The sequence below is a fragment of the Miscanthus floridulus genome, chromosome 19 (assembly GCF_019320115.1).
Source record: "Miscanthus floridulus cultivar M001 chromosome 19, ASM1932011v1, whole genome shotgun sequence".
Taxonomy (NCBI): Eukaryota; Viridiplantae; Streptophyta; class Magnoliopsida; order Poales; family Poaceae; genus Miscanthus; species Miscanthus floridulus.
Window position 1 is genome coordinate 9,476,648 of NC_089598.1, and position 16,937 is coordinate 9,493,584.

The window sequence follows — 16,937 nt, forward strand, 5'->3', positions numbered from 1 at the left end:
GGTGCTCGAAGTTTGCAGTGGGGTTACAAACAAAAGGGAGAAAGATGGGGGTACAAGGGGTCCGGTAGGACTCTGGTCTGAAGGGCTGAGAGTGACGGGAGCTCCGCTATGTGCTAAGTGTTGAAGCGTGTGCTCTGTATATCCTTAGAGTGTCTAAAGTTACAGAGGATGAATCAATGTAAGTGAACTGATGGATCTATCTCTCGAGAGAGAGCGCATCCCCTTTTATAGATAAAGACGGTGGCCTTACAAGTGAGAGGGAGAGAGTACGTATGCTACTAAGTCTTGTTGCCCACACCGGCGGGTACAAAATGATGGTAGGCGCCCACAATACTGTTCAATGTCAGATGCATGTGGGAGGTTGCGTCGTCTTCTTCTGATATGGCAGACGTCGATACCTGTCATATTGTTGATGCCCAGAGCCACGTAGGGGGTTTTACCATGTTTGCCTGGTATGATAAATGTCGGCGCCCACAACACTATTGATGCCCAGAGGCATGTAGGGGGAGCCTTTACCGCGTTTGTCTGGTATGAAAGTTGATGGCGCCAACAATACCGTAGGGAAAATATCGGCGCCTACAATATTGTTCGGGAAGGTCACATGGTACTGTCCTGCAGGTGTACAGGGTACGGTCCTTGGTATTGCGGTTTGACTTGAGTGCCCTGCCTTACTTTCTCCATCCGTTTCTTGGTCCTTACCGAGCAGGCGTCCCCGGTTGATTGGTCCCAGTCAGCTCTGATTGTGTCAGTTGGAGAAGAGCTGTGAGCAGGGGTTCGGCGTCGCCCCCGTCGGAGACACGGGTTGGAGTCGGAAGTAGTGTTTGGCCAGGCCTTTCGGTCGGAGAGGCCATCCGTAGGCGGGCCGGAGTCAGAAGCGAGGCCTTCCGGTCGGAGAGGTGGGCCAGAGTCGGAAGCGGGCGCCGTTCCTTCTCGGCCAGGTCATTTTAGGTATTTGTGCCGGCCTAGGAGTTGCACGTCATTCGCAACATTGTCTGCTAGGCCGACCCTTTGTTGGGAAGCCGGTCTATGAGGGACCCCGTGTTTATGAACCCGACAGGAGCCCTTAAGCCCCTGGGCGATTCGGGCTGAATCGTCTGGGGGATTTTTGTCTTGATGGCGGGTGCACGCGAGCGCACCCGCGGGTGTAGCCCCCGATCCCCCAAGCGACCGGGCAGAATTGTCTGGGGGTTTTTCGTGTTGCCAGTGGGAGAAGTTTTGTTTCGTCAGCGGGTGCGCGTGAGCGCACCCGCGGGTGTAGCCCCCGAGCCCCCGGGCGATTCGAGCAGAATCATCTGGAGGGTTTTGTCAGTGGGCAGTTTCATGGATCGAGATAGTTTTCAAGGATCGGGTGAGACAGAGTCACGTCGGCGCGCCGGGGGATTAGGCAAGTCGGAGTCGCGGATCCAAGCGTCGGGCGCGCCTGGGGATCAGATGAGATGGACTCACGGATCTAGGTGCAGCTGAGGCAGTTTACTGATCGGGCAAGACGGAGCTCGCGGATCCTGGCGTCGGGCGCAGCCGAGGCAGTTTAGGGATCGGGCGAGACAGAGCTTGCGGATCCTGGCGTCGGACGTAGCCGAGGCAGTTTAGGGATCGAGAGAGACGGAGCTCGCGGATCTTGGTGTCAGGCGCACGCGTCAGGCGTAGCCGAGGCAGTTTAGGGATCGGGCGAGATGGAGCTCGCAGATCCTAGCATCGGGCGCACGCGTCGGGCGCACGCGTCGGGCGCAGCCGAGGCAGTTTAGGGATCGGGTGAGACGGAGCTCGCGGATCCTGGCGTCGGGCGCACACGTTGGGCACAGCCAATACAGTTTATGGATTGGGCGAGATGGAGCTCGAGGATCCTGGCGTTGGGCGCACGTGCGCAGCCGAGGCAGTTTAGGGATCGGGCGAGACAGAGCTCGCGGATCCTGGCGTCGGGCGCTCGCGTCGGGCGCAGCCGAGGCAGTTTAGGGATCGGGCGAGACGGAGCTCGTGGATCCTAGCGTCGAATGCACGCATCGGGCGTAGCCGATGCAGTTTAGGGATGGGGCGAGATGGAACTCGCGAATCCTGGTGTCGGGCGCACGCGTCAAACGCAGCCGAGGTAGTTTAGGGTTCGGGCAAGACGAAGCTCGTGGATCCTGGCGTCGGGCACACGCGTCGGGCGCAGCCGAGGCAGTTTAGGGATCGAGCGAGATGGAGCTCGTGGATCCTGGCATTGGGTGCACGTGTCGGGCGTAGCCCAGGCAGCTTAGGGATCGGGCGAGACAAAGCTCGTGGGTCCTGGCGTCGGGCGCTCACGTCGGGCGCAGCGGATCCTAGCGTCAGCTCGTAGATCCTGTCGTCGGGCGCACGCGTCTAGTGGGAAAAGCAAGAATGTCAAACAAAAGCAAAAAAATATAAATCATTGAAGCTTGGTGCTCATCTCTTGATCAGGCGTTGAACAATAGGACAAATGTAATTTAGACCAACTCGAAGTTGTAAACAAATCCACCATGTAACCACCATTGTAATCATGTTGAAAAAGAAAGCAACGCTTGGTTTCTAAGAAAGGCTCAGTCACGGGAATAAAAGACGATGTTCTTGTCTCTACATTTGCTTTTGCTTCCTCGATACTCACCACACGACACATGCAAGAGAGAAGGAGAAGCTTGCGTGGAGTGGCTGGGTGAGCACATAATGGTTGAAATTGGTTTTAGTGAGCTATCTTATGCCTCAGCTGCTTATCACCACCGCCACCTACAATTGTATTTTTCTAGAGAATTTTTTTTACTCTGTAGTTGCATTTTCTGACGGAGGTAGTAGTACTCGTTATTGTTACGACTTACTCCGTACGAATGAACACCCCCCGGACGACCAACGCATCTCCCGTCTATCTTTGAAAGTCGTCGAGTCGTCTGTTTATTTTTTAATAAGCAGTCGTCTGACTTGATTGTACGTACGTAGGTACTAGTACATGCGTATGACAAGGCTTCATCGATCGGGCAAGCTGTTTGTGAAAGGGTCTCGGCCAAGATGTGGACACCAAGATCGTGACATGATGATGGTGATGCTATGGTGATGATCAAGTACTTGACTTGAAAAGAAAAAAAAAGGTCCAAGGCAAAGATATAAGTGGTAGGAATCATTTTATTTCAGTGATCAAGACACTTAGCGAGTGTGATCACATTTAGGTTCGATAGCCGTACTATTAAGAGGGGTGAAACTCGTATCGAAATACGGTTATTAAAGTGCCACTAGATGCTCTAACTCATTGCATATGCATTTAGGATCTAGTGGAGTGCTAACACCCTTGAAAACATTTGTGAAAATATGCTAACACATGTACACAAGATGATACACTCGGTGGTTGACATATTTGAGCAAGGGTAAAAAAGATAGAGTTGAAAAAGAGTTAGTCGCGCTAGTCACAGAGTGACCGAACGCGTCTAGTATGGCGACCGGACGTGTCCGGTATTAATGACCAGACTATGGCTCAGTGGAGTGACCGGACGCTGAGGAGTTACTGTTCAGTATCCGATCAATATGAGTTAGCTCGGTTTAGGTTTGCAGAGAAGCGACCGGACGCGTCAGGTCACCACACTAGACATGTCCGGTGTGAACCAGCAACTCTCGGGCTTCAGTGCTATAATTGATCGGACTCTGAGAGCATCCGGTCTGGTGTGACCGGACGCGTCTAGTCGGCCCAGAGCGGCTCTGGGAGCTCTCTGGACTCGGCCGGACGCTGAATCTCCTACGTCCAGTCCGGTGTGACCGGACGCCTCCAGTCATTCCAGAGCGGCTCTAGGAGCTCTCTAGACTCGACCGGGCATTGAGTTTCCTGCGTTCGGTGGTCCACACCGGATGCGTCTGGTCGCAGTTGAGTGTGGTACTCATGGTAGCAACAACTACTTTATTTTAATGGGACACGTGACGGTCAGGCAGCGATCGGACGCAGGCGACCGGACATGTCCGATCACCGACCGGACATGTCTGGTGCACACAACCGGTGCGTCTGGTCATCCCACAGTCAGTCCAATAATTAAGCCAATGGCTCTATTCGTGGGGGCTCTCTTTTTAAGTCCCATGGCCAGTTCAAGCTCACTCTCTTAGTCATTTACATTGACATAGCAACTTTGTGAGCTTAGCCAAAGCCCTCCCACTCATCTCCATAATTGATTCATCATCTTTATGAGTTTGGGAGTGAATCTAAGTGCATTGCTTGAGTGTTTGCATCTAGAGGCACTTGGTGTTCGTGTTTCGCTACAGGATTCGCTTGTTACTCTTGGTGGTTGCCGCCACCTAGACAGCTTGGAGCAGCGAGGATCATCGAGCGGACGTTGGTGATTGTCTCCAGCTCCGATCATGGTGATTGTGAGGGGTTTTTGACCTTTCCTCGGCGGAGAGCTAAAATGTACTCTAGTAAATTGCTCGTGGCTTGTGTGATCATCATCTTGTGTTGGTTGTGCGGCACCCTATTGAGGTTTGGCGGGTGATGCTAATCAGCTCGTGAACCTCCAAGTGAGTGAATCGCCACAATGAGGACTAGCTTGCCGGCAAGCAAGTGAACCTCGGTAAAAAAATTATTGTGTCATCATTTGATTCTGAGGTGATTAGTATTCATCCTTATGATTGATTGGTTCATTCCTTGACTCGGTGGTATATCCATCTTGCTCTATCTCTTTATATTATCGTAAACTAGTTGTCAAGCTCTTTAGTGTAGCTAGTCGTGAGAGCTTGTTAGTTTGTTTAGTGTGGCTCTTTAGTTAGCCTTTGGGAGCACACTAACTTAGTGTAGTTACATAGTCATTGTGTGGATAAAGACTATAGAAACTAGAGTTATGATAGGTGGCTTACAATTTTAGTAGGTTAGTGCAACACTTGCTTCGCCTCATAATTGTCTAACCTGTTTGCTAAGTGTTGTTGTAGAAATTTTTAATAGGCTATTCACCCCCCTCTAGCCATTAGGACCTTTCAGCGGACCAGACGGGTTCGGAGATTCCCGGCCCAGGCCCTGGTTGCGGCCTGGGCACAGGGGAGCGGGCGTGCGCACTATGTTGGGCCGCTGCTGGGCCACGAGCGCGGGCGACATTTTGCTGCTAGGCCGAGCACTGTTTCAACGGGCTAGCCCAAATGAACAGTAGAACTATATTATTGTTTTATTCATTTTCAGAAGCAAATTTTGATGTTTTTTATCCATTTTAAATCTTTGTCAGAATTTGAACCAACGGGGTAATTTTTTTTAGAGAGTAGATGAGTATAGTAAAATAATTCTGAAAAGTAGATAAAGAATTTTTTGATGTTTCCGCTACAAAGTTTAATGTTTATTATCTTCTAATTAAATTCGAACCAACAAGAGAATTTAATTTGAAGAGCAGTTATTTTTATTCAGTAAATTATGATATTATTATTTTTCTGACCAACGTTGATAATAGCAATATTATAATGATTATTTATAAGTTTTCCATGCATTAATTCTATTTCTGCTCAATGGTGATGTAGAATTAGTGTATAAGAAAGTTATATGTTTTAATTTTGACCAACATTAAATTAATACATGTAATTATTATGATATATGTAACAGAACCGACCAATTATACGAAATTAAGTAAGAAAATCATCTGACAGAGCAGACGATTTAGCAAACTTAAGCCCGTATAACCCGGTAGTCCATGAAATCACGAAGGATTTCAAACCAACTCACATCCCAGCCAAGATCGTAATAAGTTTAGCGGTCACCATCACATATTACATAAAAGTTCGCATCACAGATACATCAGAGTTTAAATATAGTTATTACAAATAAGTTCGAATAAAGTAGCGGAAGCCATTTGTTCAAAACCACACACACTTACACGGAGTTCAATTACAGTGCCAGCTAATGATCATCTCCAACAAAAGCATCAAATGAGACGTAAGGAATGACCATGCCCATGGTCCTAAGCATCACCCATCGCAGGATACAGGCAGTTGATACAATAGCCATAATACATCTGCCCATCTGCAACAAGTGGGAATAAAACCCTAAGTACGAGAAGGTACTCAGCTAGACTTACCCGACATAACCGAAAATAAGTGACACCAAGGATTATGAAGGGCTTTATAGTAGGGTAGCTGACTCATTTGCAAAAAGAAGCATTTTTAGCATTTCAAGAACCTTTCTAAAAGCATTTTTGTCAAGTTAATTATTTATAACCTGTCGACTAGATTTGCACCTATACTAGAGCAAACATGTGATTAAGCAATAATGATAACCCATGATCATTAATCAACTTCCATAATGTCATATTCATTATAACTGTCCAAGTGTTCCATTAACATTACTACGATGAAGTAACTCAAGTCAAGTGCTCACTATCCAGGAGCGATGGCGATTCGAATCGATTCCTAACCAGCTGGTGATTTATTCTTTACACAAACCTCACTCACCCGCTAAAGTGAGGTATCGGTCACTGAGTCAACTATCCAGGAATCTCAAGTTTGCCAGGAACCACATGTACCCAGGGTCCGACCGACTGCACTTTGGTCTTATCATCTCGCCCCTGTGTCCTACCACACCTGCTCCGGCAAAGTGCGCTGCGGGCAATCTACTCGGCCTGAATAATCTCCTAGCTTCGCGGTCGAAAGGTACTTTATTCAGCCAGCTAAATGTAAGGCATGCGTTCAACATGACTCGAGGCCCAACAACGGTCGGTCCTTAATCGACACAGACAGAAAGCACTACAGTTCAAAACTCTATAAGTCTCTGTCCGGTCTCAACTTCATTTAACACTTAGTTATACCATGACTTTATAGTCATCCAAGCAGATCTAGGTAACCTCCTATGGCTTGTAGGTGACAGGAAATCACCTGACTTCTACCGGTCTAAGCCAGCTAAGCATTGACTCGACTGCGGATACCAGGGTAACAAGGCTATAGTATAACAAAGGTAGGCAAGGTATAATGCAGCAACGGTTGCAAACAACTCCTTAACGTAATGCATCATTTAAAGTAAAGTATTTAATTAATAATTGTAAACCGGGGAGAAAATGCTCCAAGGCTTGCCTCTCTCGAAGGAGCTCGGGCGGTGATCGGGGCACTCCGGAAGTTCCTCAACGTCCTCCTCGTCGGCTTCGGTCACTTCCTGCGGCTGCACCTCGAGCTGCTCCTCGGGCTCCTCGGGTATGACGACTGGGTTCTCGGTTTGCGATCCTGTATGATGCAATGTGCGTAAGTGCTTATGCAATCGGTGCATCGGATGAGATGAATACAATGGATATGCTTGAATGCAAGGTAGTCAACATCATCCAAGAACATATACTACAAGCACATGTCATCTACTGCATTCTCTTCTACTACTAATATGCTAAATCAACACATCTCATTAATTGCTTCAAAGATACACCAAAGCTTCACTAATTTCTTAATCACACATAAAGCAACACTTGATTAAACCCTAATTAATAATAGGTTTGAATAGCAATATCTATTTTTATTGCTTAGAAAAATCTTATAAAATTTCCATAGCATAGTACTACCCGAAGTAGTCTACCATCAAATTTTTATGGCATTTGGATAAGTGAAATAGCCTACACAAAAATGACAAGCTTGGACCTAATTATGAATGTGAAAATACTTTGTATTATGAAAAATGTCAAACAACAGATTTAGTATTTTTCCTAAGATCTTCATAGCATACAATCATTGTACAAAAATTATCACCTGCATGTTTTATACAAATTTTGCTCTCTAGCAAAAATAACAAAAATCAGCCACTAAAGGCACTTGAACTACACCTCATAATTTTTTTATAGAACATGCATGGCATATATTTTTCATAGGAAGTACATTACACAAAAAGAGTAACAAACTTGGAAGCATATTTTTCTAATATATATAGGGTTTAATACACATTTTACAAGATATCAGCAATATCAAGAATTAAATAAAACTTTACAGAAAAGTATCTCAAAAATGACATTCAACATTTTTATCATGTAGATCTGGTGACAAGGAACACAACGAAATTTGTTTCAACAAATTTGGAGCCAAAATGAGTACACAAACATTTTCCAAAGCATTTAAGTAGAAATCTGAAAAATCATTTTTGAAATCCTTTTAAACTTCAGCCGACACAATTGCTGGGTGCACCCGGACCCGAGCCAGGGTGTAACACCCCGGGTGTTTAAATACTAAAACTGCCATGTCATCATATGCATTGCAAGGCAATTGGTCATATTAAAAAAATTTGTATGCATTCACTAAAATAAGTTTACATTTATGTTATAAGCATTGCTTGGTATTGTTTCAATCAAGTTCGAAATCTTTGTATTGATTTGAAATTCCGAAAACCCTGATTTTCAGTATTGAAACCCTACCCTGAAAATCCATTTCAAAATCTAAGCATATTTTGGGGTTGAGCCCAAAAGCAAAAGTGTAGAGCTTGACAAGTTATACAAAGTTTATTTTTTGGAGTTTTTTAAGTTGTTTAGAAAAATTTGGAGTAATTCAAAAAGGCGTAATTCATTAAATTTCTCTATTCGAATTCAAAAGTTCATTTCAAAATCTAGACCAAATTAGGAGTTGGTTATAAAAGAAAAGTTGTAGAACTTTTGATTTTGAATAACTTTTGTTTTTGGAGATTTTTGAGTTGTTATGAAAATTTGAGAGTAATTTGTGAATTTTGGCGAATGGCAAAATTGTAAATACTGTGAACAGTGTTCACCGCCGTAGCTACACCGCCGGTGACCTTCGGTTCGCTTCCAGACGCGCGCGTGGACGTCCTCGGCTTCGCGCTGGCATGGGAAAGGCTCCTGCGTGGCTTCCTTGCGCTTCTGGCCGCTCCTTAAGGCCTAAGCCGTCGCCGTTCTTCGCCGTTTCCCTTCCTCTGTTTTCCCGGCGCCATTGCCGTAGCTCTGTTGAGCCCTCGCCGTCGAACTAGCGCCTGTGTCCTCACAGCAAAGTGCTCAACAGCCTCACCTCTTCCTTGCGCACCCATCCAACCGGTCGTTGTCGTCTAACTTCGCCAAATTTAGCCGCGCGTCGTCTTTCTTCCCCACGGCCGGCAGCATCTCCGTCGAGTGTGCCTCGCCGTGGCCAGCGTGTTACGGTGATCCTCTGCCCCTGCTGAGTCTTGTTTCAGCTTCGCCACGATGCTGTGGTACTCCATGACACATTGATTTCTCATTTTGACCACCACAGCTCCCGGAACATCGCCACCGACGACGATTTGCTCCGCCGTGCTTGCTCGGAACGTCGACCCACCTCTCCGTTGCTCCTCCGGCCTTGTGCTCTACTCAGTCGCGTTTGGGGTGAGCTGCTGATGCTTCCTGGGCCATCTATTTAAGCTTTACAGGTCTCACGTTGCCAGCGTAGCGTAGCCGTGCCGTCGTGGCCGCCATGGCCGGTGTAGTGCTCGGTCCAGTTTGTAGCTAGCCCAGCTTGTGCCCTAGAATGATGCGCCTAGTTGAGGGGAGTGTTTTGGTGCTTTGGCCGTCGCCGTTGGTCTCGCCGTCGATGAGATATCGCCGGTCAGCGCCGTCGTTGCCGTGGTCAGCGCGCGAGGTTAGGGATGACAGGTGGGGTCGGGTTGTCAGTGACTCAACGTTCAAATGGAATTTTTCTATTTTCATATTTGAATGAATAGTGATGTAATTTGTTATTTTTGTGTAGATTTATTTAGAGCTCCAAAAATTATGAAATTTTTTGTGTGGCTTCTCTGTGATGTATAATATTTAAGAAAAATATGAAATAATGTTTTTCTGTACTTTTTGAATGTGATAAAAATTGCTCAATTTATTAATAAATGGATTTCCATGATTTTTCTAGGCTTATTTAATTATCCAAAAATTATGAAATTTGTTTTGCCACTTACTTATCATGTAATAAACATATACTAAAATTTTGAGCTCAATTAGAATAAGTTGATTTATTTCATAATTTTGAATTAAATAATTAATTCATAAAAGCAAATAGTAACCTTTAATGATTTAGGTTTTGTTTGAAATTTTGATTGAGTGATGACCTTGGGTCATTTGTTGATAATGATCCTTGACCATTGATGTATGTGTTACGAAAAAGATTTAGTTTGTTTGATTTACAACTGTACCGCAAAGGAAAGTTGTATTCAAATTGTTAATTTTTGCATCCATCATCAAGCATCATGTTTCGTATTCCGCATCATGTTAAACATGGCATTGTTATTACGTGTAGTGAACGAAGGTGAACACATGGTAGTTAATCAAGTTGTTAAGGAGGTTAATTCGTCTGTTGAGGTCGGATCGAATACTTGTGAAACGTCGCAGGAACCGGACTTTTCCGTCAACGAAGGCAAGCCCCGGATGCATACAACCCTACCTTGTATTTTACAAATTGATTTCGCTTTTGCTTCTCTTTACTGCATTAAGTGATTAGGAGTTAAGTGAAAAACAAATTGGTGCATTACCAACCTTGTTATTCCATATTTACCATATTACAAATTTTAAATTCGTATATGCCTAGTTTTGCTTAGCTATGCTTAGAACGATGAAAGTCGAGTGATTACCTGTCACCTGCGAACTTTAAATGAAACTTTGGTTAACTTATGTTATCATGTGATATGGGAATGTGGAGTAATAAATCTAGACCGGGCGGACTCGGTGTGTGTGAGCCATAAGACATGGAGGTCTTGTGAGCGGGTTCTTTCCGCCTGTGTCGATTAAGGCACGTCCATTGTTGAATTGCATGAGGTGAGAATTTGTAGTACTAACCACATACTTCGGTAAGCCTTTACTCGGCTATTCTATTATGAGAATGGCTACTCGCGCACTGGGAGTGGAGAGATGGCAGGAATAGCGTGTACCCACGTGGCAATGGGCTGGATTGGTGGAGTACTGTATTCTCGGGTGGCGCGGACCTGTTCTTGTTTTAGAGGATCCGAGGGTATATTGGTATATGGAGGTCAGGGATCTGCATATGCCGTGTGGTCTAGAATTCCCAGCTGGGTCCTTAATCAGTTCGAATCGTCGTTGCTCCTCGGTTATGGAGACTCAACTCACTGTTCATCATCATAGTATTAATAACTGGAACTTAAGAAAGGTTTGCGAAAGAGATTGATATGAAGTTCATGATCTCATTATGGATCATGGCAGATTCATATGTGGTACTTATAAAGTTTTACCTTTGAAGTAAAGAATTTTGGTAAAGAGCTTTTACGCAAAAGAACTTTGATTATTATTAAAGTCATACCTTGAATCCCTGAGCCTGCATTCCTTAGTTTATCAGTTATTATTTCGGGTAAGTCTTGTTGAGTACTTTTGTACTTAGGGTTTATTGACCCTTGTTGCAGGTGAGCCTCATGAGCAGATCTATTTTGGATCGTGCTGCATGACAGTTGTTCCTTGTGATGACGATGAGAAGTGAATGTGTGGCCCTTGGGTAGGGCAGTTTTATTGTGTGTTTTGTATTATATTATAATGTCACTCCACTACTACTACGGTTTGTAATATTTATCGAACTTAGTTTGTAAGGTTTCAAACAACTGGTCTGTAAACTAAGTTATCGTAAGACTTCCGCTGTTTTTACTCTAGTATTGATATTTGAATAAATGTTGTAATACTACAATGACTCTATAACGTGATCCTGCTCGGAAATCATGGATGATTCGGGGTTCCCCGAGGACACCCGACAGTCTTCTTAAGTTACCGGAAACATATGCATAGTTGTCAAAGGTCATCGGACAGTGATAGGTGCATGTGGGTCCTGTAATTTAGGAGGTTCTGCCACAGAATGGTATCAGAGCGATCGTTACAAGGTTTTTGTTGTATTATTTTACAAAAACTTCAAAATGATTTGGATGACTAAATTTAACTTGATAATTTGGTCCAAATTGCTTCTGACTTATCTTATTTCTTTCTCACCATTCCATATTTGATTAAAAAGGTTTTGTGTGGTGGAGTAGTAACCTTACTATGCCCAATATAAAAATAAATGTTGTTTATGTGCATTATAAACTTTGATGTTTTTGTTCGTAAGAACGATTCATGCATCATGATTAATTCACTCGTTACTTCCTTCACCTCTTAAGTCTGGAGTTGAGTAGTGAGTCTGATTTGAGTAATGTAATCCATCTTAGCTACTCTTTAGACTTTGATCAAATGGTCTTACTTGGATTAAATTGGCTTCCTACAGTATGACTCGTGCCAAGATGATGCCCCGTAAGTCCACTGGACCCAAAGGAGTTCCTCGTCACCAACTTGCCCCTAGAAATGACAGTGCTAGCAGTAGCAGTTCTAGGCCTGATCCCCAGGCAGAGATACAGAGAATTTCTGCAGAATTAGCACAAGCTACTAAAGATAGGGCTTTAGATGCTATACAGGTAGGAGAATTATAGGATCAATTGAGGCGTCTCACCACCGCACACAGGAACTATGAAAGCATGTTAGTTCATACGGTGGAGGAAAGAAATGAAGCTTGGCACAGGGAAAATGTAGCTAGAGCTAGAACTCATGAGCTAGAATTCTATGTAGAAGATTTAGAAGAACATAATACCTATCTACATGAGGAAGTTCATAGGCTTAGCAATCTACTAAATCCAAATCATGAGCCCCAAGCTGATGCCATGGACCCTGGTGTCATCCTTGCTGATGATAACGAATCGAAAGAGGAAGAAGAAGAAGATCCTGAAGAATTAGTAATGATCAATGAAAGTGATGATGAAGGCGGTAATAATTCCGGAATGGATACCGAGCCTGAAGTTTGAAGTAATCACGGAAAGGAGTAGAGTTGTATAATAGTTAGTTATAGTTAAGTTATGTAGTCTTGTTTTGGTACTTACAGGTTCTGGTGTTTATATTAGTAAACCCTATGTAATGTGTCTGAAGTAAGCTTTTGTGCAATTCAATAAAGGCTTATGAATAAAGTTTTGTTTCTTATGAGCTGATGCGTCGTACGCGGGGTTCGTATGTTCCTGGAACTTCACAAGATGAGGATGGTATTCCAGATCCACCACCAGTTCCAACAAATCTGGCTGATGCTATAACCGTACTTGTCAATGTGATGGCCGAAAATTCTCATTTGCTTCATGAGATAGCTCTAAGTAATCAGAATCAGATGCAAGGAAACCATGGTCGCCACCATAACAGACAGGAGGCTACATATGTTGATTTTATAGACACAAGACCACCGGTGTTCACCAAGGCAGATGAACCATTAGAGGCTGATGACTGGCTCTGAACCATAGAGCAGAAATTTGATCTTATTCCATGCACGGAGTATCAAAAACCTGTGTTTGCCGCCCAGCAACTTCGAGGTGCAGCAAGTGCTTGGTGGGCAAACTTAGTGGCTATGCAACCAGCTGGCATTCCAATAACATGGGCTGAGTTCCGTACTGCCTTCAGAGCCCATTATATCCCTGAAGGAGTGATGACAATGAAGCTAGATGAATTCCTTGCTTTGAAGCAAGGAGATCAAACCGTGATGCAGTATATGGGAAGATTCAATCACCTGTTATAATATGCATCAGAACATGTCAATACTGATGCAAAGAAGAAGAGGTGATTTATGAGAGGTTTGAATACCAAGCTGCAAACAATGATGACAACTTGCACCAATGTCACTTATCATGAGGCCATAAATATTGCAATTGCTTCAGAGTCAAAGTATCGGTAGCATAAGGAGCTCAAAAAGAAAAAGAGTATGCTGTCCGGATCTTTTGGGGAAAATCAGAAGAGGCAGAGGATGATTTATCATCCAGTACATCATAATCGTCCTCCTTACCGTCCGCCACAATCTCAAGCTGGGCAACAGTCAAATGTCCGTCCTGCTATAACCTATCCGAATTCACAGTCGACCAATGCTCCTGGTGGCAATGCTCCAACGTCCTAGGGTCACAACTATCCGTGTTACAATTGTGGAAGGACTGGTCATTTCTCCAGGGAATGTCCATATTCTAGGCAGGCTAATCAAAATTATCAGAAGGCCCCTGCCAATCAACAACAGGGTCAGGCACCAAAAAAGAACCCCAATCAGAATGCTCAGAAGGGCAAAGATGAGAGGAAGACAGGACGGGTGTTCTATATTCAAGCTGAAGAAATTCTAGAAGGGGAGCCAGTGATGATGGGTATGTTTTCTATTGCCAATCACCCTGCAGTTATACTTTTTGATTCTGGCGCATCGCATTCATTCATCAATAGAACATTTATCGTGAAGTATGAAATTTCAATTGGGGCAACAAAGGAAAGTTTCTTTATACAGTCACCCGAGAGATGTCTGTGTACTAAGGAAATGGTATACCAGGTACCCGTAAACCTGGGTGGACATATTTTTCCCACTACCATGATTATCCTTAAGGACCAGGATATAGATGTAATCTTGGGAATGAATTGGATGTTGTGCTCCTCCACCTTATATGTTGTGCTCCTCCGCCTTATAGGTGGGGGTTTCCCCGCCTTATATGTTGTGCTCCTCCACCATCGCTACACGATGTGGGACTAAACCTCAACAATATCGAGTTTAGCTTTTTTTACCATGGGCTCATGATACCAATTGTTGGAACCAGTGGTGACTACCGAGTTCACGATCTTGGAGCTGGCTTCCAGCCAGCCTGGCCCGTTACCACGAGCCTATGTCCCCACAGATCCCAGGTCCACCGGAGCTACAACATATAAGGCATTGGGCCTTCCTCAACCCAAAAGACTAGCTTTATAGGTCTCTTCTTCCGTCTTATATGTTGTGCTCCCCCACCATCGCTACACGATGTGGGACTAAACCCACACAATCTCCTCCTTAGTCACACATCGGGGTGCCCCCACCATATGTGACGCTCGATATTTTTTTTGAGTTTAGCTTTTTTTTATCATGGGCTCTGATACCAATTGTTGGAACCGGTGGTGACCACCGAGTTCTCGATCTTAGAGCTGGCTTACAGCCGGCCCGGCTCATTACCACGAGCCTGCGCTCCCACAGGTCACAGGTCCACCGGAGCTGACAACATATAAGACATTTGAGCCTTACTCAACCCAAAAGACTAGCCTAATAGGTGAGGGTTCTCCCGCCTTATATGTTGTGCTCCCCCACCATCGTTACACGATATGGGACTAAACTCCAATAAGCAGCAGTTCATCCGAGACCATGTCGCTCGGCAGCGGCCCGGAGTCGCTGGTGTCCCAGACGGCGGCCACCCACGGCAACGCGACGCCCAGTGACACCGGGTTCTTCGTCCTCGGCAAGCCGCCGTCTTCCAGGACAAGGATGTTCGTGGCGACGCCGATGCTCAGGTTCAGGCAGGCGCCCACGCTGTACCGGGTCCTCCTCCGCGGCATCACCGTCGCGGGGCAGCGGCTCAACGTGTCGGCGACAGTCCTCGCCGCCGTCTTCGTGATGGACTCCCGCACGGCCATCACACGCCTGCTGCCAACGGCGTACCAGGCGCTGCACGCTGTGTTCCGGAGCAGGATGGGCGCGTACCGCCTGGCACCGCCTAAAGGGAGCCTCGACACCTGCTACGACTTCACAAGCGTCATGGTCGTCAGGGTGCCGAGGGTTGCGCTGGTGTTCGACCGGAACGCCGCCGTGGAGCTGGACCCCTCGGGGATCCTGCTCGACGACTGCCTCACGTTCGCGCCCAACAGCGACGACCGCGCTCCGGGTATCATCGGCAACGTGCAGCAGCAGACCATCGAGGTGCTCTACGACGTCGGAGGGGGCTCCGTGGGCTTCCGCCGCGGCGCGTGCTGATCGAGCTCTACTACATGCTGCAGTGCAGGCAGGCTGCCGGCGGCCTACCATGCAGGCCCGCTAGCTTTGTGCTACCAATAACTACCGATTTGGCATTCGGCATTATATTTCAGAATGTATTTGCACTAGCTAAGCTAGTAGTTTATGTATTTTGCATTGAATAAATTCTAGGCATGATAGTTTGTTTAGTTCAATTAGCTGGCCGTCAGAACTTATTTACAAGTGCCTAGTCTGACACGCGCTTTGTTCGCGTAGGACGGTAGGAGCGCGTTACGCGCCACGACTCTGAGATTTGGGATGGCAGGCACTACACTCCAGTCTCCCGTCATGGTGTCAATTCATTTATGAGATTTAGGCCTCGTTTGCTGGTCTAAAACTTGGCTGAAAAAAGTTGAAAAAAACTATTCCGGTTGAATTGTTGTAAGAGAAAAATAATGTTTTGGCTAAAAAAAGAAGTCGAACAAACCGAATATAGGGTAAGCTAAACAGGACCTTAATAAAATTTGGCAAATTTTTAATCACGATTCCTACGCTTCAGATGCCTGAGAAAGCGATTGGGATTCAGGCGACGGTTTCACACGTGCTCCGTGCATGCGCCACCGTCCGTCCGTCCCCAGCGACGCAGCAAGCGTATTCCGGATCACAGGTCTGCATGCACGGCACACGCACCCACAAGTTCGGATAAGGAAACGACGGCATGTGTATGAGAACAAACAGCTACGTATGTACGTACTAGGCGGCCGGCCGGTACGGATTATCTGTTGTAAAGTTTGTGATGATTTGCTAATTGTTTTTATGTTATAAAATATTAAATTCTTGTCCTTGCCTTACAATAAAAATAATTGTAAATTGTCTTTGTGCCAACAAAGATCGGATTTTGTCAGATTTGTAGTTTTGTCTAACGAGGTTTTTATTGCCGGAACAAAAAAACTGCAGATTATATCTACTTCAATTGCAAACAACAAAAACTATAATTTAAGCATAAAATGTATGCAATAACCGTCGCCTGAAAAAAGCTAAAATGTCAGGCACCTGAATTTTAGCAAGTCCCATTTTTAATAGCATGCATGCCAAAAATTTGACATACATAATTTTTAATATGGCACAACTTGCATATATTAATTCATGAAATCATATATGGCAACCATGACATAGCAACACGTCCAAATTACTTTCGTATTGCAATGCTTTCTTATTGAACCAGCAGAAAAGGTTAAAACCGGCCCAAAGGAAAATCAATCTGCTGTAGACGCAGCCCATGTCATACGCGGAAGAATCGTCTC

General features: G+C 45.2%; 1 protein-coding gene across 1 annotated transcript; it reads left to right on the forward strand.

Annotated features, from left to right (window-relative positions):
- The first annotated feature begins 15,048 nt into the window (after nt 1-15,048).
- On the forward strand, nt 15,049-15,654 carry LOC136525516 (aspartyl protease family protein At5g10770-like). The gene has a single exon (XM_066518477.1). It carries the CDS (start codon nt 15,049-15,051, stop codon nt 15,652-15,654), a length of 606 nt encoding a protein of 201 aa, XP_066374574.1.
- Nucleotides 15,655-16,937: the final 1,283 nt, after the last annotated feature.

Coding starts and splice junctions, on each gene's coding strand:
- LOC136525516 (XM_066518477.1), top strand. CDS start 15,049: ATGTCGCTCGGCAGCGGCCCGGAGTCGCTGGTGTCCCAGACGGCGGCC.